This window comes from Hemitrygon akajei, chromosome 13 (assembly GCF_048418815.1).
Source record: "Hemitrygon akajei chromosome 13, sHemAka1.3, whole genome shotgun sequence".
In the NCBI taxonomy this organism is placed as follows: Eukaryota; Metazoa; Chordata; class Chondrichthyes; order Myliobatiformes; family Dasyatidae; genus Hemitrygon; species Hemitrygon akajei.
This window is the reverse complement of record NC_133136.1, coordinates 107,514,373-107,539,658: the sequence shown is the minus strand read 5'-3', so window position 1 is coordinate 107,539,658 and position 25,286 is coordinate 107,514,373. Positions and strand designations below refer to the sequence as shown.

Sequence of the window (25,286 nt, the reverse complement as noted above, 5' to 3'; positions counted from 1 at the left end):
CCTTTTTTCACTGTAGCAACCCACTGCTGCCTTTTGTACGCAGGCAGTGGACCTGATTGAAGCCCCCTCCTTTCAAAAATTCCAATATCTGGATTGGCCACTGATCAAACCTCTTCTGGAACTGGATGAACAATTCTCACCCCTGGTAAATGACGACCTCCAAAGCTTCTCTGTGGTGTCAGAGAAGGAAACAATACTCCAGCTGTGCTTAAACATTATAACGTCCTTGTTGCTCTTCTCTTTCCAATCTGCATTGCCACTTTCAACATTCCCCAGATCTCTGCTGTAACCTCTTTTAGAATCAATCTCTCTGATTGATAACGCCCCTTCTCACTCTGCCTACCAAAATGTAGCACCTCACATTTCTCAACATTAAATTCCAAAATCTAGTCTAAGGAAGTATTGCAAACATTTGCAGATATAATTCCAACAATTAAAAGGCATCTGGACATGAACTTGGATAGGAAAGGGATACAGGCCTAAAGCAAGATTGATGTAAAAAGGCTTCACAGTTAGCATGGTCAAGTTGGATCAAACGGCCTATTTGCATTGTTCAACTATGACTCTGACGGAAATTAAAGCCGATAATATTGTGGTTGATTGGACAAAGCCAGTACAAAAATGTGTTCTCTTCTCTGCTATATTTATGTTGCCTCGTTTTGTCATGCTACATGTCCCTTGGCTATGGAAATATGTCAGTGATGAATTAATTGAGTGTTTTAAGGATATCAAAAGAGTTGATACCATACAGGAAAATTATTTCTCAGAAAAGGAATTCAGAACAAAAGCATCACAATGGTAACAGAAATTTGGAACCCCTCCACACAAAAAAGATTAAGACCATGTTTGGTTATTAAATGATTAGAGAAAGAAGATGTGGAAGTGGAATTTAGACACTCATCAATTCTAATTCATCAATAGGGCTGCACAGGCTATGTTCCTAAATGTGAACTGGCATATTTTAATGCACCTTAGTAGAAAGGCACACCATGTTAATTAAAGAAAGTCCTAATAGCTTAATATTTTTAAAAACAATAAAGAAAAATAAATCAATTTTAGTCAATTACACACTCATACAAGAATAATAGATTTTTCTTTATTTTGAAATCAAGATCTAAAATAGTGTCTTGTGATACACCATTCATACCCTGCAGACACGTGGTTGGGTTCAAGCTAAATGTCTCCTTAACGACAGGAGTTTGCATTTTTGTTTGCTGGAGTACATAACCTCATTACTATGCACACAAGATACAAAACCTACAAAATGCAACAGACTATACAGATAAAGTAAACATTTGAGAAAATCTGCAATAATGCAATGCTATAAAACTTTCAAAAAACAGTTACCTTCATAATTCAAACAGGATTAGTAATCAACAGGAATTTTACATCATACAGGAACATACTCTTATTCTTTCAGAATGCAGTCTAGACAGATCAATGACAAAGTGTATTGCCTTGTTAAAATATATAAACTAAACAGTTAAGGGTGGTCCAAATGTTCGTTTCAGACTATTTTAATAAAGTTAGCAAAATAGTTCTTTGGGTGTATTACTTCCATAATTCACTATAGAGTAACTCTGGTTTCATGCGATGTATGGGGATTCACAAATCAAACAAAAGAGGACTATATTTCTGAAGCTCTCTCTGTAACTTGTGTACCCTGTAAGCACAGTTTCTCCTTTGAGGCAGCCAATCATAGAATCTTCTTATATACACGCATTATAAAACTAAAAATCCTCATTTTAAAGCAAATCCAAATTTAAATTTTTCTTCAATTTCTTCATACTTTTAACTTATAAATGTTTATAAATTGATATATACTTGCATTTACATGTACTTACATATTATATACACTTTGTGCATGCCATCTGCCATAAGGTTAATCCTCAGAGCCTTAATCAGCTTGAAATGTTGTAAATAAACCCACGCTTTCTTTTTATATACAAAAGCTGTACTCATTCTAAAACACAACAGATGAATTTCTCACATTTTGCAGCAAAACAAACTGGAGATTAAAAACTTTATTTGCAGCCATTAAAATAAATTATATTCTAAAATTATCCACTGTCAATTTCATTGTTAGATACAGTACAATTCTGATGCAGTGCATTACCGGACCCATAGATTATCTACGCCTTTCTCAGTAGAACTCATGCTCAAAAAGGAGTGAAAATATCCATATTATGTAATCTTGAAATTAGTACATCCCTGCATAAATACATTCTAGTTCAGTCCTTGCAATCAAAAAGATCATGGATTCAGTTATATTACTTTAACAAGAAAGAATTTACCTTGGATCCTGCTGTTCAAAAGATAGTGAAGAAAATAAATAAATAAATCGAAAGGCTGCCAATCGAAAGACTGCCACTTAACTTTTGAAAGGTTAAAGTACTACTGAGTATTACGGACTGTCAACTACAAAGTGCTCAATTTTGGGACTAACATGAACAATCTTAAACTGAGGACTTCAAAAAACTAGATATGTATCCCAGTTTGGATTGGGAAGCTTTCACCACAATGATGGAGAAAAGTTGCTCGAGTCCACTTATTGCTGAATTGCTCCTTTTTCCATTAAATGAGACTTCAGTACGTTGAATATTTGAAGCTGTTGTTCTGGCTGAAGTACCAAAAGTTGCTGCAAGACTTTGCTTGGATTTGGCCCTCTGCAAAATATTGGAATGAAACATAAGTGTATTAGACACAAACACTGCTACAGTTATAGATTACAACTTAAGATTTCAATATACTCAGTGGATATTCAGCAAAGGTGGAGGGGAAGGAGGAAGGGTGAAGAATAAGGAGGGATTATGATGCCTTTCCTTTTTCTGCTTTTCTCTGCTTCTCTCAGGTATTAGCAACAACATTTGGTCTTTAGGCACCTCAACATTTTCTTTCAACAAAAAAGGTTCTGTGTGAAATGTCAATTTTTTTAAAAATTGTTTACTTTCTGTGTTAGAAAATTAGATATTTTGCAGAATTCCAATTATTATCCTGCTGTATTAAATTGTTAAATATTAAGTTAAGCAAATCTATAACTGAGAAACTGAGAGTGGCTAACGGTCTGGTGCAGAGCCAACAACCTGTCTCTTAATGTGAACAAAACAAAAGAGATGGTTGTTCACTTCAGGAGGGCACGAAGCGACCATTCCTCGCTGAACATCGACAGCTCCTCGGTAGAGATCATAAAGAGCACCAAATTTCTTGGTGTTCACCTGATGGAGAATCTTACCTGGTCCCTCAACACCAGCTCCATAGCAAAGAAAGCCCAGCAGCGTCTCTACTTTTTGTGAAGGCTGAGGAAAGTCCATCTCCCACCCCACAACCTCATCACATTCTACAGGGGTTGTATTGAGAGCATCCTGAGCAACTGTATCACAGCCTGGTTCGGAAATTGCACAATCTCGGATCGCAAGACCCTGCAGCGGATAGTGAGGATAGTGAGGTCTTCCTGCCATCACGGACATTTACACTACACGCTGCATCCACAAAGGAAACAGTATTAGGAAGGACCCCATGCACCCCTCACACAATCTCTTCTCCCTCTTGCCATCTGGGAAAAGCTCCAAAGCATTTGGGCTCTCACGACCAGACTGTGTAACAGTTTCTTCCCCCAAGCTATCAGATTCCTCAATACCCGAAGCCTGGACTGACACCTTGCCCTATTGTCCTGTTTATTATTTACTGTAATGCCTGCACTGTTTTTGTGCACTTTATGCAGTCCAGTGTAGGTCTGTAGTCTAGTGTAGCTTTCTCTGTGTTTTTTTTTATTACGTAGTTCAGTCTAGTTTTTTGTACTGTGTTATGTAACACCATGGTCCTGAAAAACGTTGTCTCATTTTTACAATGCACTGTACCAGCAGTTATGGTCGAAATGACAATGAAAGTTGACTTGACTTAATAGCATCAAATCGACATGAAACTAGTGCTGTCCTGCAGAACACCAACTCACAGAACATTTGGTCCTTCTGTCCGAATATTTACAGGTACAGATTTCTGGATGGTAACATTTTCAATGAATACCAGTGTACTATTTCCAACAGGAGAAATTTCTGTGCTTGCATGTGATGTAGCCAAAATGGGGAGACAGCAGCTTCCATCAACATATATAGACCCCTTCAATGGCCAACCCTCACTGTAATGGAGTGAAACAAGGCATATATCTGTGCACACTTCAATGCATCTACCACACAGTACTGATAACTAAAGGATAAAGACCAGCTAGAATTACTCCAGACATCATAACCCAGCTTCTTTCATACTGTACATACACAGTGTGCAGACAAAGCCTCAAATTAATCTCTCATACGAAAATAAGTATCATGAAATCCAAGCAGCAGTTCTGCTTTTGCAAGAAGGACTGAGAAGACTGCTTTTTAGAAAATGATGGTCATCATCTTCCTTGAAACTTTGCAAATCACTGAAATGACTCCCACAGACCTACTTGATGGGGAATTCCAAAGCTCTGATCCAACGATGACGTAGTAATGGCAACATATGACTGATACAGTTGGCTCTGCTCTAAATTTTTTTTGTAATAAACACGGCTGATACTTTAATCCTTGAATCACGTGATCAACTAAACTACAAGGATGTTCAATCACCTGTGCCACAAATGCTGAACAGACAGCTGAAGTGCTGCTGTATTAAAATTTTGTCTTTGTAGAGTCCTTGAGAGATCTTACATCTCTTCTCAAACAGTGTTCCACAAACAACTATGTACAAAGCTGCAAAGTCCTCACAGTTTAACCCTGAAGTCTTCACTAATTGGGATCCTTGACTTTTCCAAGTATTTATTCCCCAACTGGAAGCTCCATTAGTTCTTAAGGTAAAGAAATGACTCTACAGGCAGCTGAATCCGAAGTTAAGGTTAACAGCCTAATACAGATGATACATGAACACACAAGATTCAACAGATACTGGAAATCCAGAATAACAACACACAAAATGCTGATGACCCTGTTAGCTCTGTCTCAGAAGCCAACATTACAACATCTTTCAAGGTGAAAGCCTTAAGGGCATCAGGCCCTGATGGTATACCTGGCAGGGGACTGAAAATCTAAGGCGACCACTAGCTGCAGTGTTCTAGGGGATTTTCAACTTCTCACTGCTGCAGTCCAAGTTTATCACCCGCTTCAAAAGGGCAACAGTCATACCAGTGCCGAAGAAGAGCAGGGTGAGCTGCTTCACTAACCATCACCTAGTTACACTCACATCTGCTGTGATGGAAGTACTTTAGAGAAGTTGGTCATGGTAGAATGAAATCCTGCCGGAGCAAGGATCTGGACCCAACACCACAATGGGTCTACAATGATGCAATCTCACTGGTTCTCCAGAATGCTTTGAACCACCTGGGCTACAGGAATACCAAACATGAGGAAACCTGCAGATGCTGGAAATTCAAGCAACACACACAAAATGCTGGTGGAACACAGCAGGCAAAGCCGCATCTATAGGGAGAAGCACAGTCGACATTTCAGGCCGAGACCCTTCATCAGGACTAACTGAAAGAAAAGATAGTAAGAGATTTGAAAGTAGGAGGGGGGGAAGGGGAAATCTGAAATGACAGGAGAAGGCAGGAGAGGGAGGGGTGAAGCTAAGAGCTGGAAAGGTGATTGGCAAAAGGTATACAGAGCTGGAGAACGGAAAGGATCATGGGACGGGAGGCCTAGGGAGAAAGAAGGGGGGGAGGGGAGCACTAGAGTTAGATGGAGAACAGGCAAAGAGTGATTGCAGAGGGGCAGAGAGAGGGAAAAAAAAGGGAGGTAATAAATTAATAAGGGATGGGGTGAGAAGGGAAGGAGGGGCATTAACAGAAGTTAGAGAAATCAATGTTCATGCCATCAGGTTGGAGGCTGCCCAGACGGAATATAACGTGTTGTTCCTCCAACCTGAGTGTGGCTTCATCTTGACAATAGAGGAGGCCATGGATAGACATATCAGAATGGGAATGGGACGTGGAATTAAAATGTGTGTCCACTGGGAGATCCTCCTGCTTTCTCTGGCAGACAGTGCGTAGGTGTTCAGCGAAATGGTCTCCCAGTCTGCTGTTGGTACAGGAATACTAATGTCAGGCTGCTGTTTATTGATTACAGCTCAGCACTCAACACCTTTCTCCTCTCAGTAATAATCAACAATCTTCAAATCTGGGCCTCTGTACCTCCCTCTGCAACTGAATTCTTAACTTCCTCCTCAGAAGACCACAGTCAGTACAGATTAGTGATAATCTGATGAACAATCAACATAAGCACACCTGAAGAATGTACACATAGCCCACTGCTCTACTCTCCCTACACTCATGACCGTGTGGCTAGGCACAGCTCGAACACTATATTAATTTTCTGATGACAGCACTGTTGTTGGCAGAATCTCAGATGGTGATGAAGTGGTGTACAGGAATGAGATAGATCAGCTAGATAAGTTATGTGGTAACAATAATCTTGCCCTTGGTGTCAGCAAGACCAAAGAATTGAATGTAGACTTTAGGAAAGGGCAGTTGAGAGAATGCATACCAGTTGACATTGAGAGGTCAGTGGTGAAAAGGGTGAACAGCTTCAAGTTCCTGGGTGTTGACATCCACAGAGGATCTATCCTAGATCCATCAAGTTGATGCAATCACGATAAAGGCACATCAGCTGCAATACTTTATTAGGGTTTGAGGGAGAGTTGATATTTACCCAATACTCTAGCAAATTTCGACAGATATACCTTGGGGATAATTCTGACTGGTGACATCACCGTCTGGTGTGAAGGCACCCATGCACAGGGTCATAAAGAGGCTTCAGAGAGGTGTAGACACAGCCAGCTCCATCATGGGCACAAGCTTCTCCACCATCATGGACATCTTCCGAAGGCAGTGCCTCAAGAAGGTGAAGTCCCTCAGCATCTTGGGACATATCCTTTTCTCATTACTACCATCAGGGGGCAGGTGCAGGAGACCCACATCCTAATTTTAAGAACAGGGGCTTCTCCTCTGCTATTGGATTGCTGAAGCGTTCATGAACACTACCTCACTATTCCTCATTTGCAGGTATTTATTTTCATTGTAATTTATAGTAAGTTGTTATGCATGTACTGCAGTGCTGTCACAAAATAACAGATTTTACTACTTGTGTGACAATAATACTGTCAATGGTGAAACTGCTTTTAAATTCCCAACCGGATTTACTGCATGCTACAAATTTTGATCTCCTCACAACTGAAATCTTCCCCATGTCTGCCTCACTAAGTCTCATATAATCTTAGTATGGAGTCCTCAAATGTGCACAGAACTGTGATTATGTTTTAATCAAAATTTTATACATTTAAAATAACTTCTTTACATAAAAGTTCAAGTCCAAGTTTAATGTCATCTAACTATACATGTATACAACCAAACACAACGTTCCTCCAGACCACGGTGCATCCACAATACATATGTCGGTCACGCACAGCAGATAAAACAAAATATAACTACAAATATATTAATAAAATATAATCCAAAGTGCATAGCCAAGTGTATAGCACAGGGAAACAGAACAGAAAATAGCTTGTTGTCCTAATAATGATACCTCAGTGCTGGCAGGGTATTCATTTATCTCACACCCTGGGGTCCTAGTCCTGATGTTCATGTACCTCCTTTTTGATGGTAGTGGGTCAAAGAGTCTGAAGGATGGGTGGTAAAGATGCTCAACAATGCTTCGGGTCCTTCATATACAACGCTTCAAGTGAATGTCAAAAATAGGAGAGAGGGAGAACCATAGAACATTACAGCACAGAAACAGGCCTTCTGGCCCTTCTTGGCTGTGCTGAACCATTTTTCTGCCGAGTCCCATTGACCTGCACCTGGCCCATATCCCTCCATACACCTCTCATCCATATACCTGTCCAATTTTTCCTTAAATGTTAAAAGTGAGCCCGCATTTACCACTTCATCTGGCAGCTCATTCCACACTCCCACCATTCTCTGTGTGAAGAAGCCCCCACAATGTTCCCTTTAAACTTTTCCCCCTTCACCCTTAACCCATGACCTCTGGTTTTTTTCTCCCTTAGCCTCAGTGGAAAAAGCCTACTTGCATTCACTCTATCTATACCCATCATAATTTTATATACCTCTATCAAATCTCCCCTCATTCTTCTATGCTCCAGGGAATGAAGTCCTAACCTATTCAACCTTTCTCTGTAACTCAGTTTCTCAAGTCCCGGCAACATCCTTGTAAACCTTCTCTGCACTCTTTCAACCTTATTAATATCCTTCCTGTAATTCGGTGACCAAAACTGCACACAATACTCCAAATTTGGCCTCACCAAAGTCTTATACAACCTCACCATAACATTCCAACTCTTATACTCAATACTTTGATTTATAAAGGCCAATGTACCAAAAGCTCTCTTTACTACCCTATCTACCTGTGACGCCACTTTTAGGGAATTTTGTATCTGTATTCCTAGATCCCTCTGTTCTACTGCACTCCTCAGTGCCCTACCATTTACCTTGTATGTAAGTTTTTCCTTCCAAAGTGCAATACCTCACACTTGTCTGTATTAAACTCCATCTGCCATTTTTCCACCTGGTCCAGATCCCTCTGCAAGCTTTGAAAACCTTCCTCACTGTCCACTACACTTCCAATCTTTGTATCATCAGCAAATTTGCTGATCCAATTTACATTATCATCCAGATCATTGACATAGATGACAAATAACAATGGACCCAGCACTGATCCCTGTGGCACACCACTAGTCACAGGCCTCCACTCAGAGAAACAATCCTCCACTACCACTCTCTGACTTCTCCCATTGAGCCAATGTCTAATCCAATTTACTACCTCATCATGTATATCTAGCAACTGAATCTTCCTAACTAATCTCCCATGCGGGACCTTGTCAAAGGCCTTACTGAAGTCCATGTAGACAACATCCACTGCCTTTCCTTCATCCACTTCCCTTGTAACCTCCTCGAAAAACTCTAATAGATTTGTTAAACAAGACCTACCATGCACAAAGCCGTGTTGACTCTCCCTAATAAGTCCCTGTCTATCTAAATACTTGTAGATCTTATCTCTTAGTACTCCTTCCAATAATTTACCTACTACCAACGTCAAACTTACCAGCCTATAATTTCCCAGATTACTTTTAGTGCCTTTTTTAAAAACAACAGAACAATATGAGCTGTCCTCCAATCCTCCGGCACCTCACCCATAGCGTGATCCTTTCAACACGCACACAAAGTGCTGGAGGAACTCAGGACTGCTGAATGGTCTCTGCCCGAAATGTCGACTGTACTTTATTCCATAGATGCTGCCTAGCCTACTGAGTTCCTCCAGCATTTTGTGTGTGTTGAGAGGATTTCCAGCATCTACAGATTCTCTCTTGCTAGTGATCCTCTCTATTCTTTGTAAGGTCTTATGATCCGAATCCTTATAACTTGACTACCACACAATGATGCAGCCAGACAGGATAGTTTGGATTGTGCTCCTGTAAAAAAGTTGCTAGAATGGGGGCAAGAAGCCTTGCATGCCTCAATTTCTTTAGAAAGTATAGACACTGCTGTGCCTTCTTGACTAGTGAGGATGTGTTGTGGGTGCATGTTAGATCACCTGTTATGTGCACACTATAGAACTTTCTCCATGACAGAGTCATTGATGTGCAATAGAGAGTGGTTGATCTGCGCCTTCCTGAAGTCCACAATCATCTCTTCTGTCTTGTCCACATTGAGACTCAGGTACTTATTCTCACATCATTTAACAATCCTCTCTCCCTCCTTGCTGTTTGCCAACTCTCTTTGCTGTTGATGTCTGTATGTTGACTTATCATCGTTGTCAATGAGGCCAACCACTGTTGTATCATCAGTGAACTAGATGATGAGGTTTGAGCTGGATCTGGCAGTGCAGTTGTGAGTCAGCAGCATGGACAGCAACAGACTGAGCCCATGGCTCTGGGGCATCAGTGCTCAGCCTGGAGCTTGACATGTTTCTGCCTGTACAGACCAACTTGGGTCTTTGAGTCAAGAAGTCCAATATCCAGTTACAGACAGGGGTGTTGAGTCCCAACAAAGACAATTTAGCCATCGGTCTCTGAGGGATGATTGTGTTAAATGCAATGGTGAAGACACCGAACACCTTCCTGGCATTCGAGGCATCATTTTCTGGGTGGGACAGTACGAGTGGAGAGCCGAAGCTATGGCATCACCAGTGGAACAATTTGAGTGGTACGTGTACTGGAAATGATCCAATGTAGCTGGAAGGTAGAATTTTATATGAACCATTACCAGACACTCAAAGCACTTCACCATTGCTAAGTTCAGTGCCACTGAGGAGTAATTGTTTAGGCCAGTTACTGTCGCCGTCTGAGCACCAAAAGGATGGTGGTTGCCTTGAAGCCTGCAGGGACAGTGGACTATTGCAGAGATGTTAAAGATATCCAGTAAGACCTCTATTAGCTAGGCTGTACAATGTCATCACCTCAGCATTATGTTGACTGGCTCCACAGCTTTGTGTGGGTTTCCCCTGGCTACGATCCTACTCACCGTGAGTGCAACCAGACAGGGTGCCTGTTCCTCTGGGGCTTTCCTTGATGTCACATCATTCACTGTGTTAAATCCTGCATAGAAGGCATTCAACCTATCAGGAAGGGAGGTCATCGATCTGTATTCTGTTATGATTTGTATGTTATGTAAATGCATCAGATAGTCCTGTTGTCACAAAGGTGTCTGAGTTTTCTGTGGGTACACTTGCTTTGCCTTCCTGATGGCACAGGAGAGGGTAGCTCTGACTGACCTCAGAGTCATCTTATCCCCCGATCCCTAAGCAGTGCACAGACCCCTACGCTGCTAGGACAAACCAGAAACCATTGCTGACTGCAGTGTATAAATTATAGTAACATCCTCAATACAATGAAAAGCATCCTTTATTATCTATTTGTTCAATTTCTTTCAGGATGGTTTAATGTATTACTCCATTCTAAAATTGAGTATCTCCAAAAAGATACGCATGTACATTTATAAAGGTCCTTTCATGAACTTAGAATTTCCAAAACTCTTTACAGATAATGAATACTGCTGAAATGTGGGCACCATGGAAGTCAATCTGTACACAGCAAAGATCTACAGAGGCTATGAGATAAATGGCAATTTATGTTGGTTAAGAGAAAAAAAATTCTGATTGTCCAAAAAAAAGTTTTCTTCAACCACCACCAAGAAATCACAAGTCTCAGTTTAGCATCTCAAAAATAGGCTGAAAGAAACAAGCAACATTTAAAGATGTTGCTGTCACTTTCAGCCTATTCAGATTTTCCTTCAATACAATGCAGGTGCAGCTGCAAATGGAACTATTCATGGTCGAATTAACAGTAAACATTTTAAGATGGAAAGAAGGACAGACTATGACGTTTCCCCAAGGAACTCAAAGTAACCTCCAGGGAACACCATACTTAACCGCAGCTAAAGTAACCTTAATCATTTTTCTTTGCACCTGATTGAACAATCCAGTATTCTCCTTGACCTGCTTTTATATTAACTTTCTTAAGACTGTTTACATATCTAAAACCTCAAAATTGTAATTGATAGATTTTGATTAGTGCAGCAATTTGATAGAGTCAGAAGGTATATAATTCATGTAAGAACCACTGATATAAGCAAGAATCAGCCTTCAAATTTCTAAATGCACCTTAAAAGGGGTAATTCTTTCAAAAATTACAAGGTGCAAGTGTGTAAACACAAAACATTACATGTTTATCGATGAACACAAGAGATTCTGCAGATGCTGGAAATTCACAGTAACACACACAAAATGCTGGAGGAACTCAACAGGTCAGGCAGCATTTATAGAAATGAATAAACAGTGGACATTTTGGACTGAGATCCTTCACCAAGTCCTATGTTTATTAATGATTTGCTCTGGCCACGTGTGGAGGGGTTCAAAATAAATCATATTAGATAGCTGATCAAACAGCAATGTTAATTATTTTTCAATGTTTGAGAGACCTTCCAACATCACATGGATGATATCAGGATTGGAGAAAATTTAAGTTAAGATGCAGATGTTGGAAATCAGAAATGTAAAACAAAATGCTGGAAACACTCTGCAGGCCTGGCACCATTTACAGAAAAAGAAGTCGGAGACCTTTAGCTAGAGATCAATGTACCACAGAGAGGGGTAAATTTTACCAGGTAGCTGTTAACATTAATCAATTCAGGGAAACAACAAATAAATGATCTAAACATTCGAACCATAAAACATCTGGAATAAAGATATTTGGTACCAGGCATTAACTTTAGACATCTTGGTTGTGGCATTTTACATGAATGAAACAAAGGGAAACGCAAATAATAAATGGGCTCAGTCTCCAAAACACGCATGAACAACGGGAGGTTCTACACTGCCCAATTCCCCACGTAGTTGCACGTGGTCATATTTGATGGCTGTTAAATCACCATTCATTATATCTACAAGTATAAAACTTGATATATTTGAATTCTGGGGAGATTTTTCCACCTGTTTGCCTGTACTTAGTAATGGCCTGTTACATCTGCACTCCAGGCTTCAAGTGACTTTTCCAGAATACACTTCCTTGTAAACAATCAAACTACACTGGTAGCATTACTACCTCAAAACAAAAATGTTGATTACAATTTAGTGTACACATTACAAATGATAAATATTTTCAGCAGTGTGATTTGGAATCTAGTCTCATACCATTTTTTTTTGCAGCAATCCCTCCTTTCCCAAATTGTACTCCATCTACTTGCCACCCTTCAATTCAAATCAATTTTACTAAACTGGATGCATTTGCCTTAAGTGAAGTCATACACCACGTTAAGCTGTTGGCCAAAACCACCAGGCTGTGCTACATTTAAGTGCCACAACTGCTTTTGTTCAAACACATAATTAACACAATTTGCAAATGTAAATAACCCCACATGATAGTGAAAAGAAAGATTCACCTGATAAAACTAGTGATATAAACATGCACAAAGGTGGCCATGAGGTATTGACAGTCAAAGCGGTCCATAATCCCACCGTGTCCTGGAATTGTGTCAGCAAAATCCTTAAGGAAATAAAAAAAAAGTTGTATTTATCAGACGAAGAAAAGTAGCATTTCAAATTTGTACGGTCTGAAAATGTATTTCTCCCTTTTTAACAAGTGACCATATAGAGAACAGATTCTATGTCAATTTATAAAACACCTATGTCCTCTCTCCCACCTACCCAATTCGTCCTCTGAACTCCCTACCTTCCTCCACACTAAGCAATATCTTGAGATTAAAGAAGAAAGTGCACAGCTGCAAGCTTCAATCAATAGCGTACAAAAAGCTCAGTATCTTTTCCCTTCCCTTTTATTCAGCATAGTTTTTAATTCTATCACTCCTGTAAATTTCAAGTATCACACATCACAGTATCAAGCATTGGAATGTTACAAGATACTGGTTCATTAATACATTTTAAGAAACTATCATAACTGAAACTGTAAACATACCTTAAAAGAGTACAACTTATTGAAAAAAAACACCAATCACAAAATAAAAAAAGGAAATAAAGACAATCAGGAAAAGTTTACTACTGACAACCACACAATATCTACACAGCTCTGGGCTTTATGAAAAACTGATAGAATGAGATATCATACCTCCCAGACCTACAAATAGCTTCTCTAAATAAGCTACTGTAATCTTCAAAGCAGTGTTCAGTAATGGCCTATATGCATGAATAATAGTAGTTGATACTTCACTTGTGTTCCTCAAATTATTTGTTGTAAAATATGCATCATTCCTGAGCTACACGTAAATTACCAACATAATTCTGATACTTACTTTAATCTTGAAAGCTCTTTTAAATCCACTGGCAAAAAAGCCTCCAAAAGGCCCAATTAATGATGCAAAGGTGGAAAGGGCAATGCTGTGTATCTGGAATGGGAATAACTGCACTGTTTTCTGTGTGGAATAAGAACAGTTAGAAAAATAAAACGTGAAATTGTCAGTCAAACATTTTAAACAAACCAAGCAGTAAGATTCAGGTTGATTGTACTAGATTATTTAAATATTTTACTCAAAATATGCCATTACAAAAAAACATTAACTTCATCATTAAATTTCAAATTAAATTTAGTAGGCTTTTCAATATCAAATATTGATTAAATCTAAATTTCTTCTTATTCAATAGAACAAAATTATCCAATTCAGTTTCTGCCTCTACTACATATTTCATGCTTCTGAGCTTCATTCCATCAAATTTCTAAATGCTTGACCACTATAAATTTGGGGCAGTCTAATCCTGACTACTTGCTTAGTACTGATCAGCTCTTTATCTACATAATCTGCAGCCAACTGTTCACACCATATTTTGCATTTAGATTCTGTTTTGCTCACCTCAAGTTGAAGGTCTCTGTTTAAAACTACTAATATTTATACCTCATCACAAAGCAGTCTGACATTTTTATGAAAAGCACCAAATACATTTAATTTGTTGCATGGGGTAGAATGCTGTGTTATTTTTAAACATTATAACATACCCATCCAAAGACTGATTGCAGTAAAGATGGAAGTGTGTATTCCTGCAGGTGGAACAGTTGTGAAGGCTCACAGTCAATAATGAAGCTATTGGTTTCACTGCTGTAATCCACTGGGCATACAAAATAATTGTAGTTTGACAATGCATAGGCAAACTAGAAAAAAAAAAATTGGCAAGTTAAAAATGACAAACCCTTTAAAATGTGCATAAAACTGCCTTGCAAAACTCTCTATATTCAAATTTGAAAAGACACAGATTCAATTTGTGAAATCAAATTATCTCCAAAATAATGTTGTGGATGTAGAAAAACCCTTAAAATATATATTTTTAAAAAAAGGTACTTGGGTGCAGAGAAAATCAATAGTGATGAACTATTTTCAATTATGATAAGCACACCAAAACTAAAAAGCCGTAATTTCTTTCAGGAAAAATATTAAAATATTACATTAGACAAGACCTTGCTTCTATGCTAATGCAAACTGGTGAGCAATAAATCATGTCAAATCAACAATTATCATCTTCTACTTGCAGAAACACCATCCAGATCACTTGTCCAAAGCAATAAACAGACAAAAGAAAACTGAATAAAGAAACCAAATTTCAAAGTAAATTTATTATCAAGGTATGTATATGTCACCATATACTACCTTGAGATTCATGATGTTATATGGTGATATATACATACTTTGATAATAAACTTACTTTGAACTTTGAGATTTGCTTGCCTAGCTGAAGAATAATCATTTACTGGGTAGTAAGAAGATTGCTGAATTTTGAAGGTGGCTGAATAGTCACAAACTCCTTCAGTCTGAGGTAGGAACGATATTGATCAGATGTATTATGCTCATATATATTTGAGTTATAATTCAATTTGTATAATATCAAGGAATAAACAGATTCATCTGCTGATTTTGAACAGTTCACAGTTCCACACCACTGCTCAGTGGAAACCTTAGACTGACATTTGATGACTAAGCCTCAGCTAAAATAGCTATGCAAAACTGCCAGTAGGTGCCCTGGAATACCATTCCTAGGCTTTTATTCATGACAAAGCACTTTTCAGTGAATTAGATGTTTCCAAAAATTGACATGTAGATTCTTAAATACAATTCTATAATCTTCCTAATGAATCAATAATGAAGTATTTATAGAAAGTTGGAACTTCAACCTACCAGAAATCCAAACACAACTGTTGCAAAGAAACCACCAATGAAACCCTCCCAGGTCTTCTTTGGAGACAACTGTAGAGCAGTACAAATTCAACATATTAGACCACCAGCTACAAACATTATTCCATTTATAATGACTACAACATGGCTTCATTATGGACATGTCAATTTGACTTCTGCTCAGACTACCCAAGCAATTCTTGTTAACTATTCCTTCTTCTTCTGGTTTACTAATCCCTATCAAGCATCAATTAAATTACAATAGTGCACAATTCTTTAATTATCTATGACTGAGTTGCGCAGCCTATCAATGTACAATCTGCTCTCATCCCGAGGAATCTGCAGTTGTGAATAGAGCCTTCAAATTCCAACTCAAAGAAATGTCAGTTTTATTCAATATCAATCAATTAACAGAAAGCTCTGGCAAAGGTGTACTTGGAAAGTGGGAGGCCTTCAAAAATGAAATTTTGAGTGTAAATAAGCTCCTAATGTACCTGCAGAACAAAAGGCAAGGATAACAGGTTTAGAAAAAATAGGAGATGCATAGCAGTTATAGGTAGGCAAGAACAAATGAGGTACTCGAGGAGTATAAGAAATTCAAGACAACACTTAAGAAAGAAATCAGGAGGGCTAAGATGTGGCATAATGCTGCTCTTACAGACAAGTAAAGAAGAATATATTGCTTCTGCAAATATGTTACAATGGCGACCCACTTCCTAGCGCACTCGAACCGGCTCAAAAATAGCCAGCGTGCCGGCATAAAGGCCAGTCCCAAAAGGGCGCCAAGTCTGCTTCACCAGCAAGGAGAAAAGCCCGCGCGGGACTGTGAATACGTGCTCCCTACAGCATCCGTGCACGGGACAGGACTGTGAATATGTGCCCCCTACAGCATCCGCGCCCGGGGAGGGCAGGATCAGGAAGGCTTTAAAGCGAGGCCGCGAAGTTCGAATAAAATCTTTTTGTAACTGCAGTTCACCGACTCCGTGTCGTTATTTCAGCGCTGCGTGTAGCACACCGCTACATTACGAGCAAAAGGACTGTAAGGGACAAAACTGATCCTCTGGAAGATCAGAATCGTAATCTAAGCATGGAGCCATAAAAGATGGGTTGATCTTAAATGGATCTTTTGCATCTGTATTTACTTGGGAGCCAGACAAAGAGTCTATAGATGTGAGCAAATGCAGCAGCAAGGTCAGGGACCCTGTACAGATTACAGAGGAGGAGATGTTTTCTGTCTTAAGGCAAATTAGGGTGAACAAATCCCTAAGGCCTGACAAGGTGTTCCTTCAGACCCTGTGGGAGGCAAGTGCAGAAATTGCAGGGGTCCTAGCAGAGATATTTAAATCATCCTTAGCAACTGATGAGGAAAGGGAGGATTGAACGATAGCTAATGTTGCTCCATTGTTAAGAGAGTCTCTAAAAATAAACCAGGAAATTATAGGCCAATAAGCCCAACATCAGTAGTGGGAAAGTTACTGGAAAGCATCCTGAGGGACCATATATGTGAGTATTTGGACAGACAGGGTTGATTTAGAGATAGTCAGCATGGCTTTGCAGGTGGTAGGTCACTTCTAACCAATCTTATAGCGTTTCTTGAGAAAGCTACCAGGATAGTTGATGAAGGCAAGACAGTGGATGTTGACTACATGGACTTCAGCAAGGTATTTGACAAGGAAAGTTTGAGAAGTAAGGTTAGTCAAGAAAGTTCAGTTGCTTGGCGTTCAAGATGAGGTAGTACATCAGATTAAACAATGGCCTTGCGGGAGAACTCAGAGAGTGGTAGCAGATCATTGCCTCTCTGACTGGAGGCCTGTGACTAGTGGAATGCCGCAGGGATTAGTACTGGGTCTGTTGTTGTTTGTCATCTATATCAATGATCTGGATGATAGTGTGGTTAAGTGGATCAGCAAATTTATGGATAATACCAGATTGGAGGTATACTGGACAGAGAGGAAGACTATCAAAGCTTGCAGTGGGTTCTGGACAGCTAGAAAAATGGGTTGAAAAATGACAGAGGGAATTCAATGCAGACAAGTGTAAGGTGTTGCACTTTTGGAAACCAATCAGGGTAGGTCTTACACAGTGAACGGTAGGGCACTGTTAAGTGTGGTAGAACAAAGGAATCTAGGTATACCAATCCATAGCAACATCACAGGTAGATAGGGTCATAAAGAAAGCTTCTGGCACATTAGACTTCTTTGATCATATATTGAGTACAGGAATTCAACATAACTTCAACTTATGATGAAATTGTATAAAATGTTGGTGTGGCCTAATTTGGAGTATTGTGTGCAGTCTTGGTCAACTGCCTTATCCAAAAGATGCAAGTAAGATTGAAAGAGCACAGCAACAACTTACAAGGATATTGCTGGGACTGGAGGACCTGAGTTATAAGGAAAGTTTGAATAGGTTAGAATTTTATTCCTTAGAATGTAGAAGATAGAATGGAGATTTGATAGAGGTATACAAAATTGAGGGGTATAGATAGGGTAAGTGCAAGAATGCTTTTTCCACTGAGATTGGGTGAGACTACAACTAGAGGTCATGAGTTAAGGGCGAATGGTGAAAAATTTAAGGGGAACATGAGGGGCAACTTCTTCACTCAGAAGGTCTTGAGAGTATCGAACAAGCTACCAGTGTAATTGGCACATGTAAGCTCAATTTCAACATTTTAAGAGAGGTTCGATAGGTACATGGATGGGAGGGGTATGGAGAGCTATGGTCCAGGTGCAGGTTGATGGGATCAGGGAGTCTAATTTGTTCAGCATGGACTAGATGGGCCAATCGGCCTGTCCCTATGCTGTAGTTTTCTATGACTCTATGATTAAGAGGCAAGATAGAACCACCACTGACGGAGTTAACCAACACATGGAAGACCATTTTCCATTCACGTATTTATTCACTGTGTTGACTGCGGCAAGTAACGTTTGTGTCAAAGTGTTAGGTAATAACCATCTCCTAGAAGGAAAGTTCTCATTGAGTAAAATTCCGATAATCTGGAATCTAAGTGTTCAGAAATTCAAGAACCCAGGAATCTGGCTCACTCATTAATGCAGAATGTGACTACCCAAAGTGTGAGTGGAAAATGATACAAGAGACAAAGTTGGAGTCTGGAGCACCAGAAGTCAGAAACATAGGTAGGTCTGCAGTCAGAATGTCTGTTCATTTCAAGATACCTTTAAATTCACTGGAAAGGTTATTACACTATTGTACAACACGTAAGTGAAATAAAATTGTTAACAGACTAAATCCAATAGTTTAGAAAATCTACTGACCAATCTGGCACAATCAAAGTCCCAAGGAATACTGTAACTACATTTGACATTCAATAACATTACCATCACCACCATTCTTGGGTTAACATTTTACAGAAATTCAAGTGGACATGCCACTTAAAACTCCGATAATCTGGCGCCACTGGGATTTTGCTAGTGCCCAGTAAGCAGGTTTTATGTACTATCGGATGCTACTAACACTTCCAATATATTGAAAAAAGTTACATTTTAGTGCAATCAATTCTTCAGTCAACCAGATGGACATGGGGAGGGGTGTGGGGTTGCAGTATTTATAATATTTACAAGGCATCAGTTGCAAATGTGAACAAATGCACTCAACTTGCCAACAACACAAGCAGCTTGAACTCATCCTGGGTAGCCCATGTACTTAACACCCAACAGCCACCGAAACACTCACTACACCACCAGTATACCAAGGTGGAATGTGTTTCATTTACAAAACACATGGTAATTACTCATCTATGCTCCTACTATAAACACTTTACAAAGTGGCGGTCTCTACCACTGATGACAAGAACGCTAGATACAAAGGAAACTTATTACCTACAGATTCCCCTCCAAATCACATACCATCCTAAAATGGAAATGTACTGGCACTCCTCTGCTCCTTTAGAGCCAATTCTAGGCATACCCTCTTTACCATCTGGCCAAACCCATTCTATCAAACAATTTAAACAATATGCCCCTCCTCACCCCATCCCTTATTTATTTATTCCCCCCTCCTTTTTTTCTTTTTATTTTCTCTCTCTGCCCCTCACAATCACTCCTTGCCTGTTCTCCATCTCCCTCTGGTGCTCCCCTCCCCCTTTCTTTCTCCCTAGGCCTCCCATCCCATGATCCTTTCCCTTTCCAGCTCTTAGCTTCACCCCTCCCCCTCCTGTCTTCTCCTATCATTTCGCATTTCCCCCTCCCCTTCCTACTTTCAAATCTCTTACTATCTATCCTTTCGGTTAGTCCTGACGAAGGGTCTCGGCCCGAAACATCGACTGTGCTTCTTCCTATAGATGCTGCCTGGCCTGCTGCATTCCACCAGCATTTTGTGTGTGTTGCTTGAATTTCCAGCATCTGCAGATTTCCTCATGTTTGCATAAATAATGTTTGCTTTTACTTTAGTCCAGCATACAATTAGTCATATTCATAAATTATCAGAGTAAATTGGATAGCTTTTCAATGGATAACTTACCTTAATTAATGGAGTTCTTCCAAAGAAGAATCCAAATAGGTATGCCATTATATCATTACAAATTACGATTGAAATTGGTACAATGAACCTGAAAACAAATACAAAAATTGATTTATTCATTGAATGCAAAGCAACTTAAAATCTTCACAATTTGCACTTATTCAACAAAAACAAATGGTTGCACAATTCTAGGGCACAAGGGAGGATTGCCTATTTCCCAGATAACCATGATTATAGTGCTAAAATGACACCAATCAACTGTTTGATGATGTATGTGGAAATGACACAGTAGACGACTTAAGGTCAATTCAGTGAATTATGAGGTGTGAGGGAGGGCAGAGAAAGGAGGGGAAAGGCAAAGAAAAAGGAAATGAAAACACATACCATAATCCCTTTAAAAATGCACAATTTATTCAGAAATGAAAAACAAGTAAACTTAAAACTTACCAGATCATGCCTTCAAATAAATTTTGGATCACCAGATGAGACTGGGTAACAATGATTAGTAGTGTTACATGAGTCCAGCCAAACTGTTAGGTATAATCAAACCACAATTACTTGTTTTGTAAAATGTGTCTTTAATCATATTACAGTTTATTAATCCTTTTCCCAGTTGACTAATTAATGCAATCCACATGGAAGGTAACAAAATGCTGGTCAAAATTTACCACATAATCTAGTGATGTTTCAGTTCATAATTTAGGAAGTTATCTTTCTCTGATAAACTATTTACTTTCTTGTTTATTTATTTTAACTTTGCAAACCCAGTGATGCACCCCTTCAGTTTTCATATGGAAAGTGATTTGCATGTAAAAAAGAGAGATCATTACTGAAATTTGCAATAATAGGGATACAGAAAATGTAATCTTTCATCAGGAAGAACTTCCTGAAAGGTCACCAGTCTGAAATATTAATTGTATTTCTCTTTCCACATATGCCTTCTGACACTGTTTCCTGCACTTTCTATTTAATATAAGCAACTATTAAAAAAGTTGCGAAAGGGGAGTGAACAAGTGTGTCATGCTCAAAGTTTAATTTCTGCCCATGATCCTAATTTCCTCCAGTCAGTCTACAGATGTACCAAAAATGGATTCATCTGTAGATTGCTGAATCACAAGCAACATTTATGATTCTATATCTTCATATCAACCATCAACCTCTATTTCTAGTATGATCATTTTGTTGATGAAATCCTCAAATTCCTTTGTCACCTGCATAGAATTCTGTATAATAGTCCTTCATTCAACATCATCTTCAAATGACAGTTCATCCAAAATTATGCTGTTAATTTCCTAGCCACAGGTATATAACATCTCCATTCCAACCCTTTTACTGACCCACATGAGCATCTGGTCCTTCACTGTCGCACATTTGATTTTTTTTTCTGGAGCACAATAACTTAATATTACTTCTATCTTTCTCCCATGCTACAAAAACATCTTTAAGAATTCCCCAATCACTGGATCCTGCCTCTTGTCCAACAACCTTTGCTCTGTGATGAATGAATTGCCTAAATTCCAATCTCCAAAAATCCCTTTAAACACCAAACATGGATCTCTTGGCTTTTTAGAACATTATAAAATCTTTTGACAAGAACAGGCCATTTGACCCAATAAAGCTTATCAAATTCCTATTCACACAGTGTCTTAAAATAACTATCAAGTTTATAAAGTACGACTTTCATCTACACGACTAGGTAGTTTGTCCCACGAGTCCACAGCTTACTGTGTGAAGAAATATTTCCTGATGTTAGTCTGAAATCTCCCTTTAACCAGTCTCCAACCTATGACCCGTGTCCTTGTTGATGGATTAATTTTGATGTAGCAGCTGGCATCCATCTTACTTATACTCCTAACAATTTTGAACACTTCTATCATGTCTCTTGTCATTCTACATCTATTTAGGCTAAAAAAGATTTAATTCTTTCAAGCTTTCTTCATAGCTCATGACCCATAGAGTCTAGTTGCCCTTCTCTGAACTCTATCCAGTGTATTCACATTCCTCACAAAATACGGAGACCAAAATGAACACAGTACTCAAGATGTGACCTCACAAGTGCATTATATAACTTATGGAGAACATCTCTAAACTTGAACTCCACTGAGTGCATTATGAAGCCCAACATTCTATTATCCTTCCAAATCACTTCTGTGCATTGTCTAGATGTTGACATTAATGAGCCTACCAGAAGCTGGATCCTACAGTGCACTTCCTAACTCAAGAATCTCCCCTCACCCTGATTGTATATTTCTATCTGGTATTTCTTCTTCCTGTATGTAATACTTTACGTTTTCTCAAATTTCACCTGCCATTTATCCCCCCACATCTGGATTTTGCTTAGATCTCACCGTATTGATTCTGCTCCTGAATGTTATTAGCCTGTCTCCCTAATTTTGTGTCATCTGCAAACTTTAATAGTTTGTTATGCACTTATCCAAATCAGCAGCCCAAAACTGATCCCTGTGAAACCCCACGTTTAACATCTAGGTGTTATAATAATCCTCTCACCATAATTCATTTTTGAGCCAATTCTGCACCCATTTGCACCCCTTACCCTGAACCTCTACCTCCTGTAATTTGATTATTAACCTCTTGTAGGGTACCTTATCAAAAAACTTCTGAAAGTCCGAGTAAATTATATCAACTGCTCTATAGTTATCATAAATTTTAGTTGTTTCTTCATAGAACTCCAGTATATTAGTAAAATATGATTTCCCCTTTCTGATCCTAAGCTGGCTTTCTGCTAACATGCCTGTTCTTATCATCTGCTTTTCCAACTCATTCTTTATTATTGTTTCCAGTATTTTACTTACGATACACATTAACCTTACTGGTCTATAGTTACCAGGGTCAAAGCTGTCACCTTTCTTATATATTGGGATATTAGCCCATTTCCAGTCCTAAGAGATTTCACCCGTCTTTACTAAATTGTGAAAAATATGTTAGGGGTTTCAATAAACAATCACAGACCTTTTCTAAGTATGATTGGGTACATGTTGTCTGGCCCTGGAAATTAACTTTCATTTGAAGTGGACCTCACTTTCTCAGAAATCTAAGTCACTGAAAACAACATTATTTTTCTCTACACTTAGTGGCATATTGCTAACATCTTCGCAGGTGAATACTTCAGCAAAATCTGAGTTAAGAGTATCTGCTATGTTCTTCTCTGCATAACTTATTACTCCATCAGCATTCCTAATACACTTAACTTCCTCTTCGAATTTTCTTTTACAACTTAAGTATTGAAAAAAATCTCTGGGAGTTAATCTTAGCATTATGAGCAAGATCCTTTTCAACCTGCCTTTTGGTAATCCAAATTTCCCTCTTGACTATAGCTCTCATATTTTCATATGCTCTATGGTTAATGTCATTACTATTTTTCAGTATTCCTTATATAGTTGTCTTTTCTTGAATAACTTTTTTATGTACATCTTTACTTAAGGCTAATTATTCTTACTGCCCACAAAGGACTATGAAGTTACTTTTCTACACAAAAGACAACAAAAAAAAGAAATACTCCATTAAATTATTTTTCCTACATTTCCTTTATCTTAAGAAGCAACTCTGCTGGCCTTTGAAAGAGGTACCTGCATTTCATGGCATTTTTCTCTGAACTTATAAATTCACTTTAAAATGTGAATATTAATTTAACTTTCATGCAAACAAAGGACTTTTCAATTAAAGTCCGCTATACCATAAAAATACCTCAATACATTATGTAGATGGTCGAAAATAAGGAAAGTAGTCTTTGTACAGAAGCATTCTTAGCTTTCATTTATAAAGAAGTATCTAGTTTTGGTACAAAATCATAGGAAAAGATTCATGGTGATTAGGTGAGGACCCGTGAAAATATCTGAATTAAGGTTTAAGCTTCACAACTTAAAAAAGCTGGGTCCACCAACTCTTTGGAAAACAAAGCAAAAACTTTACACAAAATGATGAAGATACAGGAAAACCCTTACGGGAAGGTGTTAGACTGAGACATTAAATTTAGAGAGATCAGGGAAAACAAGCAAAGGATCACAAGTAATACTGCTACTTGTAAGCACAAACTAAACTTGATGTCGGATTTGTTTTTGTTCCGCATACGCTACAGGTGCCATTACCTGCTGCTTATGTTGCAAGTGCAGACAACAATTAAAAGGAGCTGGATAGGTTTTTAGCTGACACATATCACTGTATTACAAAGAGTAACGTACAGTATTTGTGTATGTTAAGTACAAGTGATATACTTAACAGCCAGAAGAACTGGCTGCTAACCCTCCTTCACCCTGTGCCGCAACTTATTTTAGTCAAATTATTATATAGTTGCTGAAGTCTGTAGCCACAATATGAATGAAGGGGATACAGTCAATAGATCAGCTTATCCTTTTCTGCTAGTGATGTTTATTAATGTTTGTAATCAACTGTAAAATTCAGTGAGTGATTTAAGGATACCTACTTTGAAAAATAAACTTTTCAGTGAAGAAATAGTGGGGCTTACCACTACAGAAAGTTTTATTTTGAAACACAGAGCTTAGGTATATAATAAACAAGACAGAGTACATAAATCTTTTAAAAAAGTGAATAATTGAGAGATGGCAACAGCTGGACAACAATGAGCAAGCATAAGGTAGAATATGTGCAACAAATAAAAATGTTAAGTGCAGTACTATGAAAAGTCTTGTAGAATTAGGAGTTTCTTCACTAAAACAGAAAGTTGGGGATTTTAGTGATAGTGTGTAGAAATTTTAAGTTTGGTAAAGGAAATTGTGACTGATGTGCTCGGATGTTCCCTGCTAATGCTTTTATTTCCCCCCCACCCCCACCAAGCCAAGACTCGACGACAATTCTGCACAGAAGTGTTTGCAACCCTCAATGAAAAATTCATTAAGTTTTAAGACTCCCAGGCAAACTGGGTCCAAATTTGCTGACCAAATTCCATTGTTGATTTCCCAGCTCAGCCCTACAGTTGGATTCTCCAGTTAGCAGAAGTTTAATACAAATCATTAGCACTTGTGCTGAGTGCACCTGAATTCCCATTTATTTGATTGATGATTTTAGGGACATGGGAAAGGATACACATAGATAGATATACAAATAGTTATATATTTAATTTTGTATTTTGTTTGATATTTAATTACCTAAAGGGTTTAGAACACATTTATGCTTTAAT

At 38.6% G+C, this 25,286-nt stretch overlaps 1 protein-coding gene across 2 annotated transcripts in view; it reads right to left on the bottom strand.

Annotated features, from left to right (window-relative positions):
• Window positions 1-1,074: 1,074 nt before the first annotated feature.
• cds1 (CDP-diacylglycerol synthase (phosphatidate cytidylyltransferase) 1) overlaps window positions 1,075-25,286 on the bottom strand; it is a 124,401-nt gene continuing 100,189 nt past the window's right edge. For both annotated transcript variants that reach the window (XM_073065238.1, XM_073065237.1), the window contains 7 exons: window positions 20,579-20,661; window positions 20,132-20,219; window positions 15,656-15,724; window positions 14,485-14,637; window positions 13,787-13,906; window positions 12,920-13,023; window positions 1,075-2,666 (listed from right to left, as the gene is read on the bottom strand). In XM_073065238.1, coding sequence (XP_072921339.1) covers window positions 2,549-2,666; window positions 12,920-13,023; window positions 13,787-13,906; window positions 14,485-14,637; window positions 15,656-15,724; window positions 20,132-20,219; window positions 20,579-20,661 — 735 coding nt within the window. In that variant the 3' untranslated portion in view covers window positions 1,075-2,548. The remainder of the gene's footprint in view (window positions 2,667-12,919; window positions 13,024-13,786; window positions 13,907-14,484; window positions 14,638-15,655; window positions 15,725-20,131; window positions 20,220-20,578; window positions 20,662-25,286) is intronic.